The sequence below is a fragment of the Oryzias latipes genome, chromosome 9, assembly GCF_002234675.1.
Source record: "Oryzias latipes chromosome 9, ASM223467v1".
NCBI classification, from domain to species: domain Eukaryota; kingdom Metazoa; phylum Chordata; class Actinopteri; order Beloniformes; family Adrianichthyidae; genus Oryzias; species Oryzias latipes.
This window is the reverse complement of record NC_019867.2, coordinates 7784499-7805948: the sequence shown is the minus strand read 5'-3', so window position 1 is coordinate 7805948 and position 21450 is coordinate 7784499. Positions and strand designations below refer to the sequence as shown.

At 38.6% G+C, this 21450-nt stretch overlaps 2 protein-coding genes across 4 annotated transcripts in view; one reads left to right on the top strand and one right to left on the bottom strand.

Moving 5' to 3' along the window:
• The window catches only part of fbxl17 (F-box and leucine rich repeat protein 17), a 225078-nt gene extending 210213 nt beyond the window's left edge, over nt 1-14865 (bottom strand). The window contains exons 1-6 of one of the 2 annotated variants that reach the window (XM_004072302.4): nt 14669-14865; nt 12755-13257; nt 12087-12452; nt 11398-11520; nt 10973-11230; nt 10653-10784 (exon numbers count right to left, since the gene is read on the bottom strand). In XM_004072302.4, coding sequence (XP_004072350.1) covers nt 10653-10784; nt 10973-11230; nt 11398-11520; nt 12087-12452; nt 12755-13237 — 1362 coding nt within the window. In that variant the 5' untranslated portion in view covers nt 13238-13257; nt 14669-14865. The other variant, XM_020705797.2, reaches the window with a different exon arrangement.
• A 1944-nt stretch (nt 14866-16809) lies between these two features.
• On the top strand, nt 16810-19956 carry aaed1 (AhpC/TSA antioxidant enzyme domain containing 1). 2 transcript variants are annotated; one of them, XM_004072216.4, is made up of 6 exons: nt 16810-17066; nt 17245-17313; nt 17404-17457; nt 19071-19176; nt 19271-19405; nt 19478-19956. In XM_004072216.4, exons 1-6 carry the CDS (start codon nt 16884-16886, stop codon nt 19606-19608), a joined length of 678 nt encoding a protein of 225 aa, XP_004072264.1. In that variant the 5' UTR covers nt 16810-16883; the 3' UTR covers nt 19609-19956. The 2 variants fall into 2 exon arrangements, 1 of the variants encoding a protein (XP_004072264.1); XR_002873838.1 differs by lacking the exon at nt 16810-17066 and having other exon boundaries at nt 17271-17313; nt 18855-19176.
• The last annotated feature ends 1494 nt before the right edge of the window (nt 19957-21450 follow it).

The window sequence follows — 21450 nt, the reverse complement described above, 5'->3', positions numbered from 1 at the left end:
CTCAGGGAAAAGAAAATAGATGTTATTCGATGGAACATGGTCACGTGTGTCGCATCCCTTCCTTTTTCACAGTAAACATATCATTACTCAGAGGAGCAGCTGCTGCAGTTTGAACATCAACAGCTTTTCTACCATACCATATATAGGGTCTGAGCAGCTCAACAATTACAGTTCATTCGTCTTCATTTCATAATAAACCCCAAAAAACATGCAGGGTGTTGATTGGGAGCTGAAGGCAGGCCAGTTTAGCTCTCTTTCTTTCTGCCACAGATCCATGCTGTCATGCAAACAGAATGTAAAAAGTCACAGATGTTAAGTAAGGTTTTCCCTTAAATAGACATAACCTGGGTTACAGAACAGAATCCTGTAAAAGCTGTTTGAACAGGAGGTTTATTCTGTTTCCACTTATTTACTCACATACCTTAAAGGCTTTGGGTTTTTTCCCGAAATTTGATTTACTGGGACTTTTAGTCTCTAGCTTTGAGAACACAGTGATCAAACTTTTTTCATAAACCAATCAGTCTGGACTCAAACGGAAAAAGTTGCCCTTTTACTTAAGGAGGAAGCTCATTTTTTTATTTTGTCGACTGAAGGCTACTAAAAGTGTTTAGTAACTAATTTGTTGTTCAACAAAAATCCCCCCAATTTTTTTTTTTTTTTGTGACAAAACCATTTAAATGAAACCACTGACCGCCCGTCTCATGCCTTTTCACCTAACTTACAACCCCGTTTAGATTTATAACGGCGTCAGCGTTTCGTGTGAGCTCCAGTGAAATATCGAGATGAAGGCGGGCCAAATTTTGCAGCCTCTAATGGGGGTTTAATGTTACTTTATCCACGCTGTCTGGCTTTAGTCGCCGGCTACTCAGGCAGAGTTAAGCAAGACTGCAGATATTGCAGTCACACAGTTACATTAACATTCCTCTGAACCTTTTTGGCACTCCGATATCTGTAGGCAAAAGTGTGATAGTGGAGATGAGTGCTGCTACATTTTCCAGCACTAAGAGAGTAAAATGTTACCACTGCAAAGGTTATTCAGAGGCTGAAACAACATATAATTTTATTTTCATTAAATTTTAAATACCTATAACGTTAAAAATGCACATATTTGACAGCAGCTTATATTTTTGTAGGAAGATATGAAGCTCTTTTTTTTTTTTATCTCCTTTCGCTTTAAAGACTGCTTATAGAGGGTTTTTTATAGGCTAAGCAGATGGAAAATGGGTCACTTAAGTATTCATAAATGTTCTTGTGTCATTAACAATACTTGGGATCTATGTTCAGCATTCAAAAGTGAAAAGTCCTGGTTGCTCTCCCTTTTGTCAGCATCACAGTCTCTCTTGGCCAGTCCTACTGCGCCCTCTGCAGGTGAACACCAGAAACTTCAACCTTAAAAAAAGTTTTTGTTTTTTTTATTGCTTCCACACTGTTTGATTCTTTTAATCCCCCAGGAAAAATCATCCAACGATGTGCCCATCATGCTGAGAAATAAATAAATAAAAAACCCTCTACTTTCATATCAGAAAGGAGAACCTTTAAACAGCTTTTATTTTTCCTACCAGTGTTTTTAACAGACAAATCAGGAAAGCTTTTTGCTTCAGTAAAGTGTTTAAAAGTAAAGTGAAAAAAGAAGAAATTATTTTTTTCCAGGAGATGATTAATACTTAAAAGAAAACACAAGGCTAATGTCTCTTTAAAAGTACACTTCACAGAGTCGTGTCTCCAAAAGTGCTTTTGGTTTTTGTTTTTCTCTCTTTTGAAACTCCTTTTGTTCACGACCAGACAGCGAGGAGAACGTATCGACAGAGTCTGGGTGTGAGCGCAGCCAGAAGTCCACGCCGAAGTCAGTGCTCATTAATGCATCTGATTACTCTCCAGGAAAAAGACGAACAACAACCAACTCAAACATACAAGAGCTTTTTGAGGCTGGAGATCAATACTGAGGCACTTCAACCCAGCAATAAAGAGGAGGATGTTGGAGACAGAAACGGGTTGTTAACTTAGACTACACGCTGAGAATGAAAACTGTGGAAAAGCTTTAAAAAGTCACTTTTTTTTACTAAAAAAAGTTTCAATTTTGCATGGTTTACACTTAATTTAGACATTTATGCAACAATTTCATGTCATTGAAATGTTTCTGCTCTGAAGGTGATGCTCGTCTTTTTTAAGCCATTTCACAGAAAAGGCATCGTATTTTAAAAATCTTTCAAATTCAAAGAAATTTTGAATAATGTTCATCCATTCAAAAGATTCAACTTATTCAGAGATGGTATATAAATACACATTTCAGCATTATGTTAATAAAAACATTAAAAATGAATTTCTGTGTTTCCCCACTGAAAAAAAAAAGACGCTAAAACACCATTTATAGCTATTTTGGGGTTCTGGCCAATCTAAAAGATTAGAAAAAATGGTAACTTAGAGACAAGATATTCACTAAAGTCCACAGTCTGGAATAGAATCAAACCTTTATGTATACTTAAAATACTCTTAACACCTTTACTAGGGAAAATTGACCAAAACAAATCTTCTCGGTGGCATTGAAGCAGAAAAACTCTGTGCACTTTCTTACATGGAAAAATTGAGTTTACAGCAGCCAAAAAGCAGATTTCTAAAAGGCTCCATGGGGCTCAATAGATGGATAACGTGTTGCTCATCTACCAGAATAATTCTGTTTGTGTGAATGTCCAGTCATGTGCATGAATGACATTTTCATGCCAAGTTACAGCGCAGCTGGCAGCTAATTTGCTCCTTCACTCCCTTCATGCATCATGTCAAGGATCTTTATCAGTTTATCAGTTTACATCATTGATTCTATAGAAGAACAGGACTTAGTGACCCCTCCCCCATCACGTCCCAAACAGGACGTACCTGCTGGCTCCAAAAAGCCAAAATTCCATAGAGAAATGAACAGCTAGCACTCACTCATTCTATTTGTCAGAGAAACAATTTTTACTCTGCTAGTTTTTTTAAAACATTTTCTTTCTAATCCTATTTTTTTCATGATATTTTTTTCTTTAGTGTAGGTTATTCAAGTTATAAACTGACCAATCAGATACCTCAATAAAAGTATGTGATGTCACGTCGAGTGTTTGAAACGTTTGACAGATTCTTGTGAGCCGGCTTTCAAGTGATATGGATGTTGCCTCCCAACAACCTCACTCCTGATAGGTGAGAGTGGTTGCCATAGAAACGTTGACTCAGACAGACTTGGACCAATCACTGCTACTTACATCATCTGGCTCCAAAATGGTGGTGTACGTATCACAAAAAAAAATGACGACTGAATTGACTTCCCTTCATTGGAGCCAGAAGGAAGTCATTTTTTATGGGCGACGTCACACTCACTCAAGTCCAGTTCCCTTGAACTACGGACACACCAGACATGAGGCGCATGTTCATGAATACCTGTTAAGCCCATTGTATTCACTCTGGAAAAGCAGGAATGGGATTGTTCTTGTTTTTCTTTTGCTACTGTTTACTAGTGCATGTCTGGCAGCTACAGTTGGAAGAGGCTTCATGTAAAATGTAAATTCATTGTAAATCTCACGAATCTTGCTCCAGGCTTTTTCTTTTACATTTTACTATTACTCTTACTATTCCGATATATGACTAATTTGGAGTCATATACTTCAGACGAGGCACAAACAGCAATAATTAACTTTTCTTCAATGATCAATCTTTAAACGGTTGGCCCTGGTGGCCCTTCAGTGAATTAAAAGGGACAACATCCAAATGTCACTACCGAATTCAAGTCCCTTACTGTTCAAAGTTCTACCCCCTTTAACTTGCAACGCGCGTTCAATGACCATGCGTTTTGTATGTAGATCCCAAAAATGGTAGTAGAAACTTGCGTAGCTCGCATGAATGCACGAGTTCTGAACACAGTAGCCTGAAATGCAAACTTACGCATGTTTACATACCCTTTTTGTTGGAAGTGGCCACTTGAACGTGTGTTGCCAAGAGTGGTGTGAACATAGCATTATACAGCCAGTGGTTTACATATGTGCATTGGTCAAAATATTCATCCCTTAATTACTGAGAGCCATCATTAGAACTTCATTCATTCTTGTTTTCTTCTTATTCCAGCTAAAAACAATTACCTGTGTCAATATCCAATCCTGACTCAAGCAGAGCAACGTCACTGTTGTTCTTCAGACTATAGACAGTCAAACTACTGAGAAGTCAGAAAGACAATCAGGCCCTTTCACTGACCTACAGCCAAAGAACACTCACCACACTGACAGTTCAACTTTCCCATCATCCCACTTTCCAAACGCATTTCCTTTCATCCTGAACATCCACTCCATACGCTGGAAAACCCATAAAAACACAAGTGAGGAGCTCTGATCGAACATGCCAAGAAGTAATTACACCTAAATTGAGGGCACATGCTAATCTATGTTAGGTCATCTTGAATTCCACTTACATTTCCGTGTTTCGGACTAATTAAAACTGTAAATAATCAAAGGAAGACACCGTGACTTTGAGAAGAGCTAGGAGAACAATGCTCCCATCTCACTGCACGGAGTTTAGGTTCAAACTATTTGATTTTAACAAGAGAGAAGAGATAAAATTTCTCCAAGACTGGGACAGAGAGTGGGAAAGTACTTCCACAGCAGAAATGTGTTTGGCTGAAAGAAACACTGAAGCAAAGTTATATATAAAAGAAAAAACAACAAAGAGAGATGACATTTTTCTGAGGCTTCAGCATTTAATACTTTGTCTGAAAAAAAACGTATGATCTAAATTATTGGTAGAAAAACCAACAATATTCAGCAAAAACATCTTAAAACTAACTCGTTCCATGTTTACTGGGATTAAAATCTTAGAGCTTCGCTTCAGAAAAATGTTATAATTTGCTCCTAATGTTTTGGGTTGAATTCCCATCGGGAGACCCATTTCTGACACTAAGAATCACTTCCCTTGCACCCTGAAGCCCCAGAGCAAACGAACCTTCATAGTTGCACCTGTGAAAGCTCAAAAATCCCAACTGTTCAATCGAAATTCGTAGCCTGTCAAAATGTTTTATAGGAAATTCCGACCTCGATTTGCTTTCAACTGTGAGGTTTTTCTTGGTCGCCTCCAATGGACCTCATGGATGGTGTGTTTGAGCCCTTAACAGCCTCCAATCGTCTTGGTCATTGTCCTGTAGACCAAGAACTTAGGGCAGACCATGAACATAGAGAATATGTACAACTGCTTTCTGTGGTCCACATGTAGAGTGATGCATCCACCATTTCACCAGACACCACTGTGACTTTGGTAGCAACCACCCTCTAGTTTATCACGTCTCTGTCTTCAAGGGATATTGTCCTTTAGTGTTTCATACGTTTATTACTCTATGCCAAGAGTCCCGCCCACAACTCAGAGGTGATTCCATTGAATAACTTTTGAAAAGCAAATTGGCATTTTTATTTGTGGTTTTTAGCAACATCCTATCCATTTTTTCAGCTTCAGTGTGTGCCCGTTGTGGGTTTTCTTTCATTAACAGGTGAACCAACACATTTGTTTTCATCTGTACAACCTGCTGTTGAACATTCAAGGTTTCCTACCAACAGCAAACTTTTGTGTGAAGAGCAAAAGGAAGGGAAAGGTGCCCATCTCAGAGCCTCTGCCCTTAGAGGTGGTGGATGAGAAAAAAGGAATAAAAATGTTTTAAGGCACCTGGTGTAATATCTCCATCTCTGGCATAAATACTGGATGAATACCAATAAAGAAAACAACAAAAGCAGAGATACTCCAGAGTCACCCACAGAATGCTCTTCACCCAGGGCTATCCACATCCTTGGGGTGACCTGGCCCCGGGCTATAACCAGAAATAAGGGGCAAACGTGAATTTGACAGCTGTAAAAGTCCTTGGAGTTACTACAGAAACCTCAACCGCATTACCAAATCTCAGGTATCTTGATGTTTTCTATGCAACATTTCTGCAGTAAATTTCCTCTGGTTTTGACATTAAGATTTCAGCAAAAGCAGAACTTCATGAAAAATGTTTGAATGCAAGTATTGTTGAAATGTTTTCTGAAGCTACACCAACTTGTTCAGAGACGTTGCACAGCTTCCTGTCTGGAAGGTTAAACCATCTTCTGCAAAGCCTGATGTGGCTTTAACACAAAGCAAATAGGATGGAATCAGAAGTACAGATAAGGGAGGAGAAAGAAAAAATAGGTGTTGACTTGCACAGGACAAAGAATAAAAGGAAGTCTGTGAGTCTCCACGAAGGCATCCTGATGAGATTCAATTATTACTTTTTGGAGGAGGAAGAGGAGGAGGGGGAAGAGCTTGCAGCTCAAAGAGAGTGAAAGACTCATCCCTATTTTTGATTGACTTGGACAGACGGGAAGGAGCAACAAAAGCCAGCTAAAGAAAAGAAGACAACTTAAGAAGCAAAACAGTTTCAAGCACATGTTTTGAAAGGGATCCAATTACATTTTCTTATCATTTCTTTTTGTTTTTTTAATGTAGATCCCAGCTGACAACCACAACCATTTAGACAAGTGAGACCATTAGAGAAAGCCTTAGACACAACGGGCCTTACGGGTGGATACAGGCGGCGAAAAATGGGCAAACCTGTACAGGAAATATCAAAGTCTTAGACCGCTCAGTGAACCCGTAGAGTAAAAATGTTAATGCACATTTTTGTAGGGGCATGCTGCTGGGAACAGATCGAACATTTAAACAACATGGAAGGTGAAGTAGGGGCAGGCGTGTCGTACAGAATTTTTGTTTTTTTCAAGCCTCGCAAATCCTGCACAGGGCGCAAGGGGACTGTTAGTGCCGTTCATGTGATACATGTGTGCTTCTGGCGTGCAGCCTGACTGTTAGGATTCAGGAAATTAGACAAGCATGGTTTGTGTGAGCCTTCAAAGGGTGGCCTTCAGATCACCCGCACACACAATGGGTGCAGCATTTACATGCGATCAGTAAGGAGCCACTATATCCACCTTCCCAACAACCATATTTTGGCGTGAGGGCACTGTCCGACAGCATCACATGCGTGTCGTGAATGTGTGCAACTTACAGAATCATTATAAAAAAAATTCCCAACACATTTGCCACACCCACGACAATCCTACAATCCCTTTTCATAATGTCTCTTAAGGTCACACAAGCATCAAGGGAACTTCAAGACACACCTGTGGTCCTTTTAAGATGCAGCCACTCGTGTCCACAACCCTCCACAACCTAAAAACTAGTACCCCCTGTATAGCCCCCCCCCCCCCCCCCCCCCCCCCCCATTTGACAAAGAAGCCAGTTTATTATAGACATTTACGTTTGCAGATATCTTTTCTCTTTGTGTGTCAACCAAAAACGTTTGATTATGAAACTTCCAACAGCTTTTCATCTTTTCAAATGTCCAAAAAGAAAACATGACGATGAGATGTGAAACATCTTCACAAATCTTAGTTTAAACCCTGCTATGCCTTATTTCCAGCTCTTTCAAGGATTAGTTTGCTTTGTTCCATTTGGAAGAATCAAAATGTGATTTAAATATAATTTCACAAGAAGGATCTGTTTTGAATATGAGATGTGCACTCTTAGTTTTTCTCTCCTAAGTCTTGCAAAAAATAAAGATTATTGCATATAGCAATATTTAAAAAAAAAAAAATCACATCTGCATTCCAATACACATTATATTAAGAGTTTTAAGTCTGCAGTGTGAAGCTCTGCTGAGGAGGATTTTACTGCCCTCCCATGGAATTACAAATTATAACATTTTAGAAATAAGTAATAGTAAAAAAAAAAATCATAAAAACAATTTGCATTCATGTAGAACACAGCAGCTGACCCAACCTATTACTGTCCATGGAGAATTTCGCTGCTTTTTCTTTCCTATATCAGCCTTCCAGAAGGCTGTGTCCCCAGTGGTTTGAAACCTTTTAGTCGGCCAATGATCAGCTGATCCGTTATGAGAAAAGATCCCAGAAGGCATGCACTCATGCACAAGGAGGTCTTTTTAATCAAGTGTATCCTTTGAAACCAAGTACGAACTTCCACAGAAGAGAAATAAAACACTTGACGAGACATTAAACTTAATTGGAAACTAATTACAAAGGTGTTTCCTGCAAATAAATACCAATTTTTTATGTGAGCTTGAGGGGAAGAGAAATTTTGAGTTTGTCAAGCTGGTTTTACGAGCCCTGGCAGTTTCATCTGAACTAAAATCACATCAACCACACACCAACTGTATGCATATGGCAGTTCCCATGTAATTTCTACCCAAACAACAAAAAGCTAGAATAACAGTGACCCTCTCGAATCTGAAAAATGACCGTCTGTAACTGATATGGCTGTTACTGAAACATTATTAGCAGAAATAGTAATATCTCGCCAGGCAGTAATCACTAGTTTCATTTTCCATTAAATTGACAAATGGGGTTTAAAAAAGCTCCGCTTCTGTTATTAACCTAAAGGGAAATAATTCATCTAGATAACGGTTACGCGAGGAAAATATTAACCAGAGAACTGGTGAAATTGAGAACTCGAAATTAACAAATTTCAATGAAAATGAAATATCAGTGTGAGTTTTTCCTAATGAAACTGGATAAAAGGTTAAGTCGGAGGATTAACTATCAACTATCCTGAATGTCAGGATATGTTAAGATTTGTTTAAAGACCCACTCTGATGAAAGATGTGTTGTTAGCATGTTCTTGTGTCATATTTCTAATGGTGGAAGAGGATAAATATTAAGAAGGCAAGCTTAAAATTGCATTTCTGAGTATGTCTTTATTCAGATCGTTTTAAATCAGAAGCAGAACAAAAAAATGCAGTTTGAAAAAGAACTTATTTTAGCTGTAAAAAAAAAAAAAAAGGGTGGCCCACAAGCTCCCTGCTCCGCTCCATTCTAATGCATCTTGCAGACAAATAGATCCACGTATGCCTTTGTTTTCCTCGTCCAAGCTGGCATCTGGATCAAAACTGTACGGCTGGATAGCTCTGATATTGCTTGCCCGTGTTTTGTTGCACCAGTAATGTTAGGTTGGGCTTGTGAGGGGCTCTAAGCCAGCAGGAGAGAGTGTAAACATATAGCTCTCCCCACCCACAACTCAGAGGCGAATTGCTTATGAACTACAGCCACAGCTACGACTCAGGTGTTTTGATTTTGTCCAAAAACGGCATGATCCTAAAGAAAAGACCACTGGGAACGCTTTTAAACTAGATCAAAGATAATCATAGTCGGTCTTTAAAATATCTTAAAAGTGTATGTTCACATAAATAAAGTTGATGCGTCTTCAGGACAGCATCTTCTTTGGAGAATTCAAACAGGTTGCCAAATTTACATAAATCTTCTATTATGATCTGATCTTTCTATTTTTCTATTTTCTATTCAGTCAAATTAGGATTAGCTTGAAAGGAATGAAAAACCAGATTTAAGCACAACGGGAAAAAAGGCAGAAATTTGAAAAAGGAAATCAATTAACAATTTAAAAAAATAAGTTTAAAAGTAGACTCTGTTGACTTTAAGTAAATATATAAAAATTAGAGGAGGGTCATACATTTGAAGAAAATATTGAAAATCGGGGGGGGGTGTATATTTGAAAGAAATATTGAAAATTTGAAGGAAATGTGTTAAGTTGAAGAACATATTTAAATTTTGAAAAAGAATTTTCATTTGAAACTTGGATTTAAAAAATTGAAACCTACATGTGATAAATGGAAAACTGGAGAGGCTGATCTCATTCATATGTATTGGTTATGTCCCAAAATACAAGTTTTTTGGGGCAAAGTTGGTGAAACATTGATAGCTGTATTTGGAACTAAAGTTCCTTTTTGGAGTCAGGAATACAACCCTAAAATTGCCTACTAGGGGTCAGGAACTAATGGTTTTTTCAACCCTTCTGGCTCGAAGCCTAATTCTTTTGAAGTGGAAGGATGTTGCCCCACCCACAGTGACACATTGGATTAGGGAAGTGCTGTACCATATCTCAAATTAGAAAAAAATCGTTATACTGTGAGAGGCTCAGAAAGAAAATTTCTTGAGACATGGAGGCCTTTTCTGGACTTCTTTAATCAGCAGCCTACAAAGGTTCAGGATTAACTTTGGTTTTATGCACAGGTGATTGATTTTGTTGTACCTTCTGTTTGTACGGCTAAGTTCTCTTTCTTTTTTCCTTTTTCTTTTCATGTGAGTATATATGGGTGTTTTTTTCCCGTTTTTTTTCCCGTTTTTTTGTTATTTTTCTGGTTTGTGTAATATATTTGTAAAATAAAATAAACATATTAAACACTAAAAAAATTGAAACCTAAAACTATTACCAAATGAAAATAATTGTATTTGTAACAGCTGCTCTTTTGTATTTTCAACTTCTATTTTTTTTCTTTGTTTGTTTCCCTTTTGCTTTCAGTGAACAAAGTGTGTAGTGTGGGCTTTTACAGCCTTAAAACCTTTTTGATTATTGTAAAAAAATGAAATGTCTTCTTAGAAGATTTAACTTATTGTGGGTTGTTTTTAGAATGTTACCGCAATAAATGAGGGACCACTGTCCACTACTCTTTCTTTTGACCAATGTGAATTACACACCATCACTTTATGCTCAGGTAGAGAGAACACATGAAAAAACAAGTGACCAGAAACTTGAGTCACGTAAAACGGTTCCAACAGAACAAAAAAAGTACAAAACTATGAAAGAAAAGGAGGATAACTGACCATTTTGTTCTCCTGCAAGTAGAGCCTCTGCAGTTTTGGACATCCTTTGACCAACGCCACCATGCCCTCATCTGTGATCCCGTAGCACTGTCCTAAATGGATATCCCTCAATTCACTGCAGTGTGTTCCCAGCTAGAAGCAAGAAATGGGGATTTAATGACTAAAGGAAGCAAAGACAAGTAAATGAAACCATCAATTGTGTCTGTCTGATATTAAAAACGTTAACCAGATATTCTTTGCATTTGTTACGGCCCTGGGCCGTATCAGTATGTTCCTGTTGCCAGTCGTAACACATTCTTAGAGAAGCTTGAAAAAAATACCTTCTTCAGTGATGCATCTGTCAGTTTATCCTGGTTTCCAACATGCACCTTGACCAAGAGAGGGCAGTGTGAGGCCAAAGCGGACAGGGAGATGTCTCCCAGCTGCTTGCACCTGTAGGCTGTGTACTTTTGCAGGCCTGGACAGCGTGAGGCCAAGGAGGACACACCATGATCGTGCACCCCCCTGCAATCCGAGATGTTGATCTCCGTCACATTCTGCCTTCGAGAAGCAATTTTCACAAGGAGATCGTCGTTAACCTGAAACAAATGACATAAAAATCAGATCTTGCATAGTTTTTACAGGCATACTCATATCATATGGAATTACTGAATTTTTTTAAATACACAGAAACTAAAAAAACAACAGCAGGAAGTAATATTTTTACAAAATTCAAAGACCAGCTTCAGAGCGTGACATCTCTTACTTGTTGTAGGCCACTGAGGTCGATTTGCTTCCAGAACTGAAAGTCCAAGCAGAGGTCCCTCCAGTATTTGCAAACCAGAGAGGCACAAAGACAGCGTTCCTTCACTGTCAGGTGGGACAACACCTGTGGTGGGAGGAAGAGGAGGAGGCATTTCTGATTAACAACTAATGCTCGTTTGACAAAACAGTTTATAACAGGGAAAATCCTTGTTAATTTCATTGCGCATTTATCATAAAACACAAAAAATATCATTGTATTGACATAGTTAGTTGACATAGTTGAAGTCCCACTCTGATCATCTTTTGATCTATTTTTAAAGTATTCCCACTTTATTGACGCTATCCAGCCGTAGAGTTTAGAGCCAGATTAGGAAAACAATGACAGATATGGATCTATTTGTCTGCAAGTGGATGCATCAGAATGGAGCGGAGGAGGGAGCTTGTGGACCGCCAGTTGTATTTGATGTCACAAAGAAGTTCTCTTTCAAACTGCATTTTTTCGTCTTCTCCTGATTCACAACTATTTGAGTAAAGAAATACTCAACAATGCAATTTGAGCTACATTTTCTTTACATATGCCTTCCATTATCAGATAAAGGCCACAAGAACATGCTAAAAAAAACACGTTTTAATCGGACTGGGTCTTTAAGTAAATGGGAACAAAAAATGATGAACTAAAGCCCTTCTGACCTTGAGAAGGATGGAGGAAGGCAGGTGGTTGATACTTAAGTGATCAACAGCATCAGAACTTCTCGCCTGAGAGTCGTCATAGTGATTCAGGCAGCAGGGGGAGGAGTCTGAGCTGTGGGGCGAGTCCATTTGAAGGCCCAGCCCGCAGCAGCCATCAGCAGGCAAGGAGGCGGATGCAGAGGAAGAGGAGGACGAGGAGGGAACTGGGCATAGTGGAAGGTGGCAGTGGCCAGTTTCAGAGTTGGAGCCAGCCTCTTCTCCTCCCGTTCCGTCGTGCTCCAGCCCTCCGTCAGGAGCGGCAAAGGCACAGCGCGGCTGCTTGCAAGGGGTGCACCTGTGCACCTCGGAGCACTTCCTCTTACACACCTGCAGGCAGAAACACACAATCATGTAAAGGTGTGCTTTTCAACCAAAACACACCAGGCTCACATTCAGCTGATTATCTTATTTATTCACTGATGAAAATGTCTTCCACTTCTGACCATCTAAAGTTATATCTAACCAGCCTTCTTTCAAGCCCAAACACAAACCTCTCTTTTAAATAAATGATCAAAATATGAATATTTACTCCTCCAAGAGTAACCAGCTGAAGGCACCATGAAGCAAAACAATTTGACCCATCACCACAGATTCCTGCTGCACCTTTTCAATGTGAGGTTAGTGCCTACCATCTCAGTGTAGTCGACGGTGCAGTTGGGTATAGGCACAGGAACGGGCACAGTCACAGACACACCAGCCGTTCGGAAAAGAGCCGGCGCTGGAATCAGTTTGGCAGGAACGGCGGATAAAATGCCCCTCCCCTGGCCCTCCCAGATCCCCAGCTCCCTTGGGGACAACAGGTACTTGGAGCACTCCTCAGGTGAGGCGATTGTTGCGTATCGCTCGGCGAGTTTTGAGGCAGCTGCTGGTCCGAGGCCGACGCCCCCAATGTGCGCGACACTGATTCCGGTGATTGTGTTGTGGCAACACCCGTTCACGCCGGCCTCCAGATGGTCACCGTCGTCGTCCAGACCACTGCTATTGCTGTGGACGAGGAAACAGAGCATGCACGGGCCCTGCAGGAAACAGTTCCTCTTCTTCTTCTTCTTGTGCTGCAACTTGCGGGTCCTCTTCTTCAGGCGTAAACCATTTTTCGAGAAAAGATGGCCCATATAGAAGATTCAAGGTAACTCTTGGAGAAAGAAAAAGAAACAGAAGGGAATCTTACATTTGAATAACATTTATGAGAGAAAAAAAAAAGAGTTAATTAAGTACTAAAAGTGTTTAATCATTCCTCTTGAATCTTTAGACAAAAACTTTTCAGGGTTACTTCAAAAATATTGACATTGGCAATAAAAAAAGCAAAGTTAAGTTAACATTTATGTCAGCAGAGGATTTCATGTTTAACTTGAGAAAGAGGTTGACAGTAACCTGGAAATAAATGACAAGCCAACTGATTGACCCAGAAGAACTCTGCATTCAGGCTAAAATATAGGCTTGGTTAATTGGTCCAGTCATGTGACAGAACTGAGTAGTAAATCATTCCATTCACAATTACAGGTTGTGTATAACTATCACAGAAAAATGGAATTAAACATTATACAACTTTTTAGAGCTTATTAGAGGCCACGTAGAAAGTTTGGTTTTACTGGGAATCTTCCACGAATGAATGTGGAAAACATCAAATAAAAGAAACTCTGGAAATAAGATCTTTTCCAAATGAAATTCCTTTTATAAACAATTTTTTTTATTTTAACATAAAATGAATGTTTTTTTTAATCAGTTTTTAAAAATTGGACTGTGGTTGTACAAAGCCTGAAGAACACCAATTAAAAAGGCTGTGAAACAAACAGCACTCCCTTACCTCTGAAACATTGCTTCTCTCCATCTATTCACCACAGCCCATAATAACATGACTGCTTTGGCCAATTTTATAAGAGTATATTTTATTGCTGCTTTGATGTTTGTTTTCAACTATGTCACTATTTTATTTAAAGCGACCTTGAGTTTCAAGAAAGACAATTTATTATTATTATTATTATTATTATTATTATTATTATTATTATTATTATTACTGTGTATTAAAGCTAAATATTGCATACAATGTTTGATTACACACAAGATTAAGGTTTCCATAAATAAACGGCTTTTTTCCTGTAAACTGCTAAGTTCTTCCAATGAACAAAAATGAAAAGGGAAATCCTTAATTGACTTATCAATCAGGTTTTTCTCAACTTTTGACATTGACTGCAACTTTTGTGAGTCAAAGTTAATGTGATAGAAATTGGCCATCGGTTTTAATGCCTAAACTGCTCGTCCTCCTTGTCGAATCTGTAAACAACGAGAGCTCCATCCATGCATCTGCTGCTCTCGACTGCTGCAAACACAAAGATGTAGACACTGAACAGGTGGTCGGGTTTTACCACACACAAACAAAGCAGCCAAACGCTTATCCCACACTTTGCAAAATGATAAATATCCGCTCACAGTTTCAAACTCCTTTGGAGACAACAGCTAGGAGCCCTCTGAGAGGCTAACCTGCTCCTCCATCATCAGACAGATGCTAAGCTAGCTGTTCTCCTCCAACATGGAGCAGCTCTCACCACTTGACACGCTGCTCCCTCCGTCCGGACGCTCTTCACATAATACTGCGCGGGTTGACGGTAGCGGTGAGCGCTGACACGGAGAAAGGCGGCCGCAAACACACAACCGCCGAAGCGTCTGTTCAGACTCCAGCAGCTTGGCTCTGCTGCACTTGAGCACAACACTTCCGCAGCGAAGGGGGGCAGAGCTACAGAAGCCGGCGAGGACAATTTCGACAGCAAACTTGCTTAATAACAGGTAGAAGAATCCCAGACGACTGATGATCAGATGATTAAGAGGGTGACATTTTTCCATCACCTGTAGATTTGTATTTATTACTCGTTTAATCCTGGGAGTAATTTTATTGTTTCAAGAAAAATATCACGCAGAGAGTATGCAAATTGGACTTTGAATACACAAAGTAAATATAAAATGTGAGAGACCGGGATTTAATCGGATACAATAAAAATTTCATAGGATGCAAAAAATCATCCTGAAGATACCAAAAAGGAACCAACCAAATAAAGATGTATTTTTGTTGTATTACTCCTGTCCAGCTGCTTCTGTGTTGGACAGTTAACAATCTGGTTCATGCATGTTGTTTACATGGAAGGTGCACGTCAATATAAACCTCTTTTATATTCGAAGAAATGTCTTTTGTTTTAGGCTCTAGACCTTAAGAAAAAGAATTTGATGCTAAACGATGGTGAAGAATATGTATAGAGAGAAATCGTTGGAGAAATAAAAGAACAGAAAAACATTTACCTGGAGAAAGAAATGAGAGAAGTAAATAGAAAAATGACACACAACCAAAGATGAGCAAGGATTAACAAATGTCAGTTATACAAAATTGTGCTTTTGTTATCCACACACAACATACATATCCACTCTAAATTGTGCCAGATGAAAAAAGCATTTTTACACAAAAAAATATGAAGAAAAAAGACAAACAAAATGGTGATACAGAAAGAGAAACATAAAAACACCTTCTTCAAACTCAACAAACTATAACAAGTGGGAAAAAAAACATTTCATATTTAAAAATAGAAACAAAACCTTCATGCAAAAATCTATAACTAAAGTATACATAAAACACGCATTGCCCTCAACCCCCCACCAACTCCCATTGTGAAACATTAAATAGCTTAAATAAGAACAGGAATAGAAATGTGGTTTAATGAAGGCATTACAGGGCTGCACGGTGGTGCAGTGGTTAGCGCTCTTGCCTCACAGCAAGAAGGCCCCCAGTTTTAGTCCTGGCTGTGGGACCTGAAACACAACACCAATGGGGACCTTTCTGTGCTTCATAGGTTAACTGGTTACTCTAAATTGTCCATAGGTGTCATTGTTTGTGTGTATGGGTGTGTGATCTGTGACCCTGCGACAGACTGCCAACCTGTCCAGGATGTCCCCTGCCTTTGCCCAAAAGTGGCCAGAAACGAATAACATCTGTTGATTTCCTGATCTCTGTTGTTTTTCTAAAATGAAATTGTTGTATTTTGTGTGTCATACACTTTTTGCTCTACTTGTAAAAAACACGTTTTTTTATGATGTATTACTTTACAAGTGTTATACTGTGAAAGCATTCTGTTAAAGTCCTGCAAGACATCATTTGTACCCCAGTTTCCCCAGGATTTGTGTGTTCAGAGAAACTAAACAACACATATTTTCAAACACATTTCTGCAATTTAAAACAAAAATACAAAGCTTGTATAATTGTATGTAGGAAAATGAAAAAAAATCAATCATTTGGGTATCTATTTTGAATCTTAGTTTAATTAAATAATAGCTTTACTGTAGACTTCTTTTAACCTAATAATAATGAATATTTATAGTTCATCATACAGTCTGAGAAAACCTTTCTTTGTTACATTTGGTTAAATGTATGCCAACTAAACTAATGTAAAAAAGCAAAAACAAATAAAATAAATAAATGATAAACAGTTACCATATGCATTTTAATATTGGTGAACAAAAATAAATTTCTGTTAACAAGTTGAACAAGAGATAAGATCATTTTATTTAAAAGGTTTACAACACAAAGGAGATTTTAAACAGTGTTAACAGAATGATAATCAATCGCTTCTGTGCACTAAAAGCGCATATTTTTCAGTGCGTCTGTGTGCGCGTGCACGCAGAGTTATGGGCGGAAACGTGCAGTCTGGCTGCAGCTTTTCCAGCCTGAACGGCAACTCACAGAATAACACGCAGTGTCGGGAAGCAAGAAGGAAAAAAATGGCTGCAACTGTTCCACCAGTAACCCGACAAATAACCAAAGACAGCCACAGGAAAAAAACTGAAAACCCGCCTGTAGATCTGCAAGAGGCGCAAGACTGCTTGATCTACGACCGACACGGAGTCTCCATTCCGTTCAAGTCCTTATATCAAGACAGGAAAGTTATCATCGTTTTTGTTCGGGTAGGAAAAAACTGTTGCTGTTCTTTCTTATTTTGTGAAAAACTCTTTCAGGCAGGCTGGACATGAATTAGATTAGAAAACCTAACGATGCTCAGAACTTCTTATCCAGGACTGGAGAAAAAAAAAACCTTATTGAAACCTTGGAGTCCTGCTTTTTTAATGTCATGTATTCCTGCAGAACTTCTTATGCTACAGCTGCAAGGAGTATGTAGAAGATTTAAGTAAAATACCCCAAAAAGCCCTGGAGGTGAGTCCCAGAGCTGCCATTTTTAAACCACTTTACGATCCTTAAATAAATATATTCAAAGGTATTACTACATTGTTGATGTCTTTCTAGGATGCTGCAGTCAAATTGGTTGTGATTGGTCAGTCCTCCCATCACCACATAGAGGTAAAGTTGTATTATCATGCAAACATTTTATGAAGTGTTTATTTAAACAACGCATTAATCCACATTATATTGTCGGAATAAAACAAAAAAAAATGTTTTTTGAAACAAACTTATTGTCAGAAACGTGTCAGTAACATTGACTGTATAAGAGACCTGGATTGAGTGGTCCCTCCCCCCTGGCGTTCCAAACAGGAAGTTCGCACTGGCTCCAAGAAGCCAAACTCCCAGACTTCTATTAATAAATGAACAGCTGTTACTATGTCATATTTGTCAGAATAACCATTCTTGCTCTGCTACTTTTTAAAAAAATATATTCTTGCATCTGATTTGTTAAAAAAAAATCAAAGAATACTTTTATAACACAGATACCTGAACCAAGTTTTCAATCATCTTTCAGGGCAAAAATATTATTCATTTTTTGTTTTTACAAATCAGCAACTTTATTTGATTGAATATTAATTCTCTGTCAAATGTTTGCGGCTGGTTTAAACTTGGACTGTCTCAATAAATCTGTATTTGGAGGAAAGCTCCTGGTTTTGTCTGTTAACAGCAGCTTTATTTTTCTTTGAAGCCGAAGACCGTTATTCTGGTTCCTCACTGACACTTTTCTCCTCGAAGAAACTTTCCAAATACGTTTAATTGTTTGGTTTCTATCAGCCTTTTAGCTTTGGGACTACTAACTTAGCTGTCCAATAAGCTGCTTAAAATCACATGACGCGTCAAGACAGACGGATGTGGTGAACAGAATCCGGTGCTTTTCCAAAATAAAACTTCCGTCAGTATCAGAAAATAAACAGCCACAAAGAATCAAAGTTGGCGTATGTATTTATTTTTCTCCCTGCAGCCTGGTACCAAGTGACCCACGGACTGACACCACTGAAATTACATTTCACCGTTGGCATGAGTGTGTTGTTTTGCCCCCTAAACTCATGGAGATGATTCGTTGGGGACCCTGGGGGTTGGGGACCACTGTCTTAGATCACACAAGCAGACTAACTGAACATACCTGGTAACATTTGTTTTGCTCTTTCACTTTCTAAATTTTTACATTCAAATTCTCCTCCCTACCACATCCTCACTGGGCATGTTCAAACACCTTTCAGGTTTGTGTGATCAGATGGCACCGGGAGCCAAAAGAAAAAACACTCAGTTAATCAAATCAATAAGAAGCAGATGAGTCACAAAAAGCCTTACCAGTTCATCCTGTTTACAGTAGCTGGTATGACCTGAAGCAGTTTCTTCTCTGCTCTCTGACGATTCTACCCTTGCTCTAGGCAAAATTGATTGTTGTCATTGTAATGCAAAGTTATTCTTTCAATCATATCAATACTAACAGAAAACAAGGATACGATGAAACATGCAGTTTATCACCTTTTTTATCTTATCTGAATAAGCAGAAAGCACTAAGTTTGATGCTTAGATGAGACACAAGAGGAGCTGAACAATGTAAACCACAACAGTTAAGGTGACAAAACTTTATCATTTCCCTTGAACCATGTGCATACTGTTGTTTTCTTTCTTGCCAATTTAATATTGAAATAAGCATCAACCATGTGACATGTTGGTAAAATCCATGTTTGTTTGTTTGTTTGTTTGTTTTGTCCTTCATCTAGCCGTTCTGTTTGCTGACTGGGTATTCTTATGAAATGTATGTAGATCCAGAAAGGTGCATTTATCAAAAGCTTGGTATGAAGAGAGAAGAGACGTTCACAGAGTCTGGTAATGTGTGTGCATGTGTGTAACAGTGGATTTTTTTTTTTCTTATAGCCTAATAAACTAAATCTTTTAAACATTTGTTTATTTGACTATTCAGCAAACCCCAGCCCTCATGTGAAGTCCGGTTTGTTAATGGGACAGCTGAAGAGCATATGGAGGGCAATGACCAGCCCTGCTTTTGACTTTCAGGGTGACATGTATCAGCAAGGGGGGGCTCTCATTGTAGGACCGGGTGAGTCATCTCAATTCTTTAAGGCTCCAGGTCTAATATTTCTCTCTAATCATATTTTATTTTTCCTTTCAGGTTCCCAAGTTCACTTTTGTCACTTTGATATGAACCGTTTGGATCACATTCCCATCAATTGGCTCCTTCAGCTTGCTGAAGTTGGAGAAACTGTGGACTTTAGCAATAGGCCAAAAATCCTCCATGTTTAGCTCGTTGTAACTGGGAAGATTACCTTGGGCTGTTATTTACATGTTTGAACAAAACCTCGAAGTTGTTATATCCTCAAACTGACACTGATCCAAAGAGCTCTGGTGATACGAGGAATGTGGGTGGAAAGCAATTAAAGTTTGGACTCCTTGGTCCTATTTATCATTCTATTCATTCTTGAGATGTTTTGAAATTTGCCCAAGGTCATTGTCCAACTTTGAAGTAAGTAGGCTATAAAAAAAGATTTAGCACATTATTATTATTATAGTTACTAATATTATTTAAAAGTCTGTTGTATTCATGGTATCGTATTAATAATATGTTGTGAAAATAAAAAAATCATAACCATATTCCTCTCTACAATATTGCATTTTTTAGCCATTTCGATGAAACCTCTTTTAAAGAACTTTTAACTGCTGGATTTTAATTGATCTGAGGCCTGAATTCCAGCTAGAATCTTGATGCTTTTGTTAGTTATTTAATCTGATGTAGATGTGTTGTCCTGCTTTTTGGCAGAGATTAAGCTGTAAAACCTTGAAGAAATTCACACATTCATCACTATGAAAAAGGAAGAGTTTGTGGTTGACAATCAAAAGAGTTTTGATAGTTGTTTAAATAATGCAGCTCTGTGCCCTTTCACCCATTGCATTCATTAGCCTTGCTAACATTCAGGAACACCTGGCTTTTATCATCAGCGTAAAAGCTTCAACTGACATGCAGTCCTGTGTCAAATGACTCTTCAGGTATTTCTCAACTTCAGTTTGCACCGGTGGGAATGGAAACGTGATACTCAGATGGGTGCACTGTTGCTCAAGTCTGCCGTGCACGACGCCTGAAAATGAACACAGAGCAGCTTAGAAGCACAAATTTTCTGATTATAGCTTGTCATAATGAAATCTAATGAGAGCTCCAACCCCCTCCCAACACAGGAAGAAACTGATCAAGAGTTTCTAGTCTGCAGGACAGCTGCTAGTCTGCTCTGAAGCCAGCTGTGCTGGGATATTTTCCTTGATCCATTCGAAAAGAAAAAAAAAGAGAGATGCAAATGTTGAAACAGCGCTTTTGGATAAATATGAACATCCATTTGCATCAGAATAGTCTGCTGACCTACGGAGATAGAGAATTATGGTAGCAATGCTTAAGCCAAGCGGCTGGAGGCAATAAGAATCAAGGCACTGCTGCCTTAGTGGGTCAAACTACATTTAAAAAATGTGAGGGAAAACAGTAACATAGCTAATGCAATAGAGAGAAACCACACCCTATTACCAAACCAGAAAGTCTTAGACTATAGAGGGCAGTGGGCTACAGCAGTACTTTATTGCTGTAGGAAACTTTTCAGACAGAAGGCAGTGATTGGCCGTGTTTTTGCATGGCTATGAGAATGGTTGGGGAAAATCCACAAGGCCAAAAAAAAACCACGAGTTCCCAGATGCTTCTGGTTTGCATGATGATGACCCAGGAATGCAGCAGACATTAAACACTTCTTTCTTGAACATGTTTCTTGTGGATTTGTTTGTGTTCTCATTATACCATGCAGATTCAGTTTTTGAATATAATGAATGTGTGATAGTACTTGTGAGTTGGCATCAGACAATAATTAAAAATGAAATGACTGTCCAAAGGCAGAAACCACACAAAAGTTGATGTTCTCAAATTTTTGTTTTAATTGCCTTGGCTTTTACCCCTGTAGAGACATTTAAATATATATATATAATTTAAAAAAAGTAGTCAGCTGAATTAAACTGCAATTTTAGGAGAGCTCTTGAATGCGGTCCCAACCGTTTGCCAACAGGCAAAAGAAAAAGAAGAATGACCTTTTTTGTTTTATTTTCTGATTTTTCTGA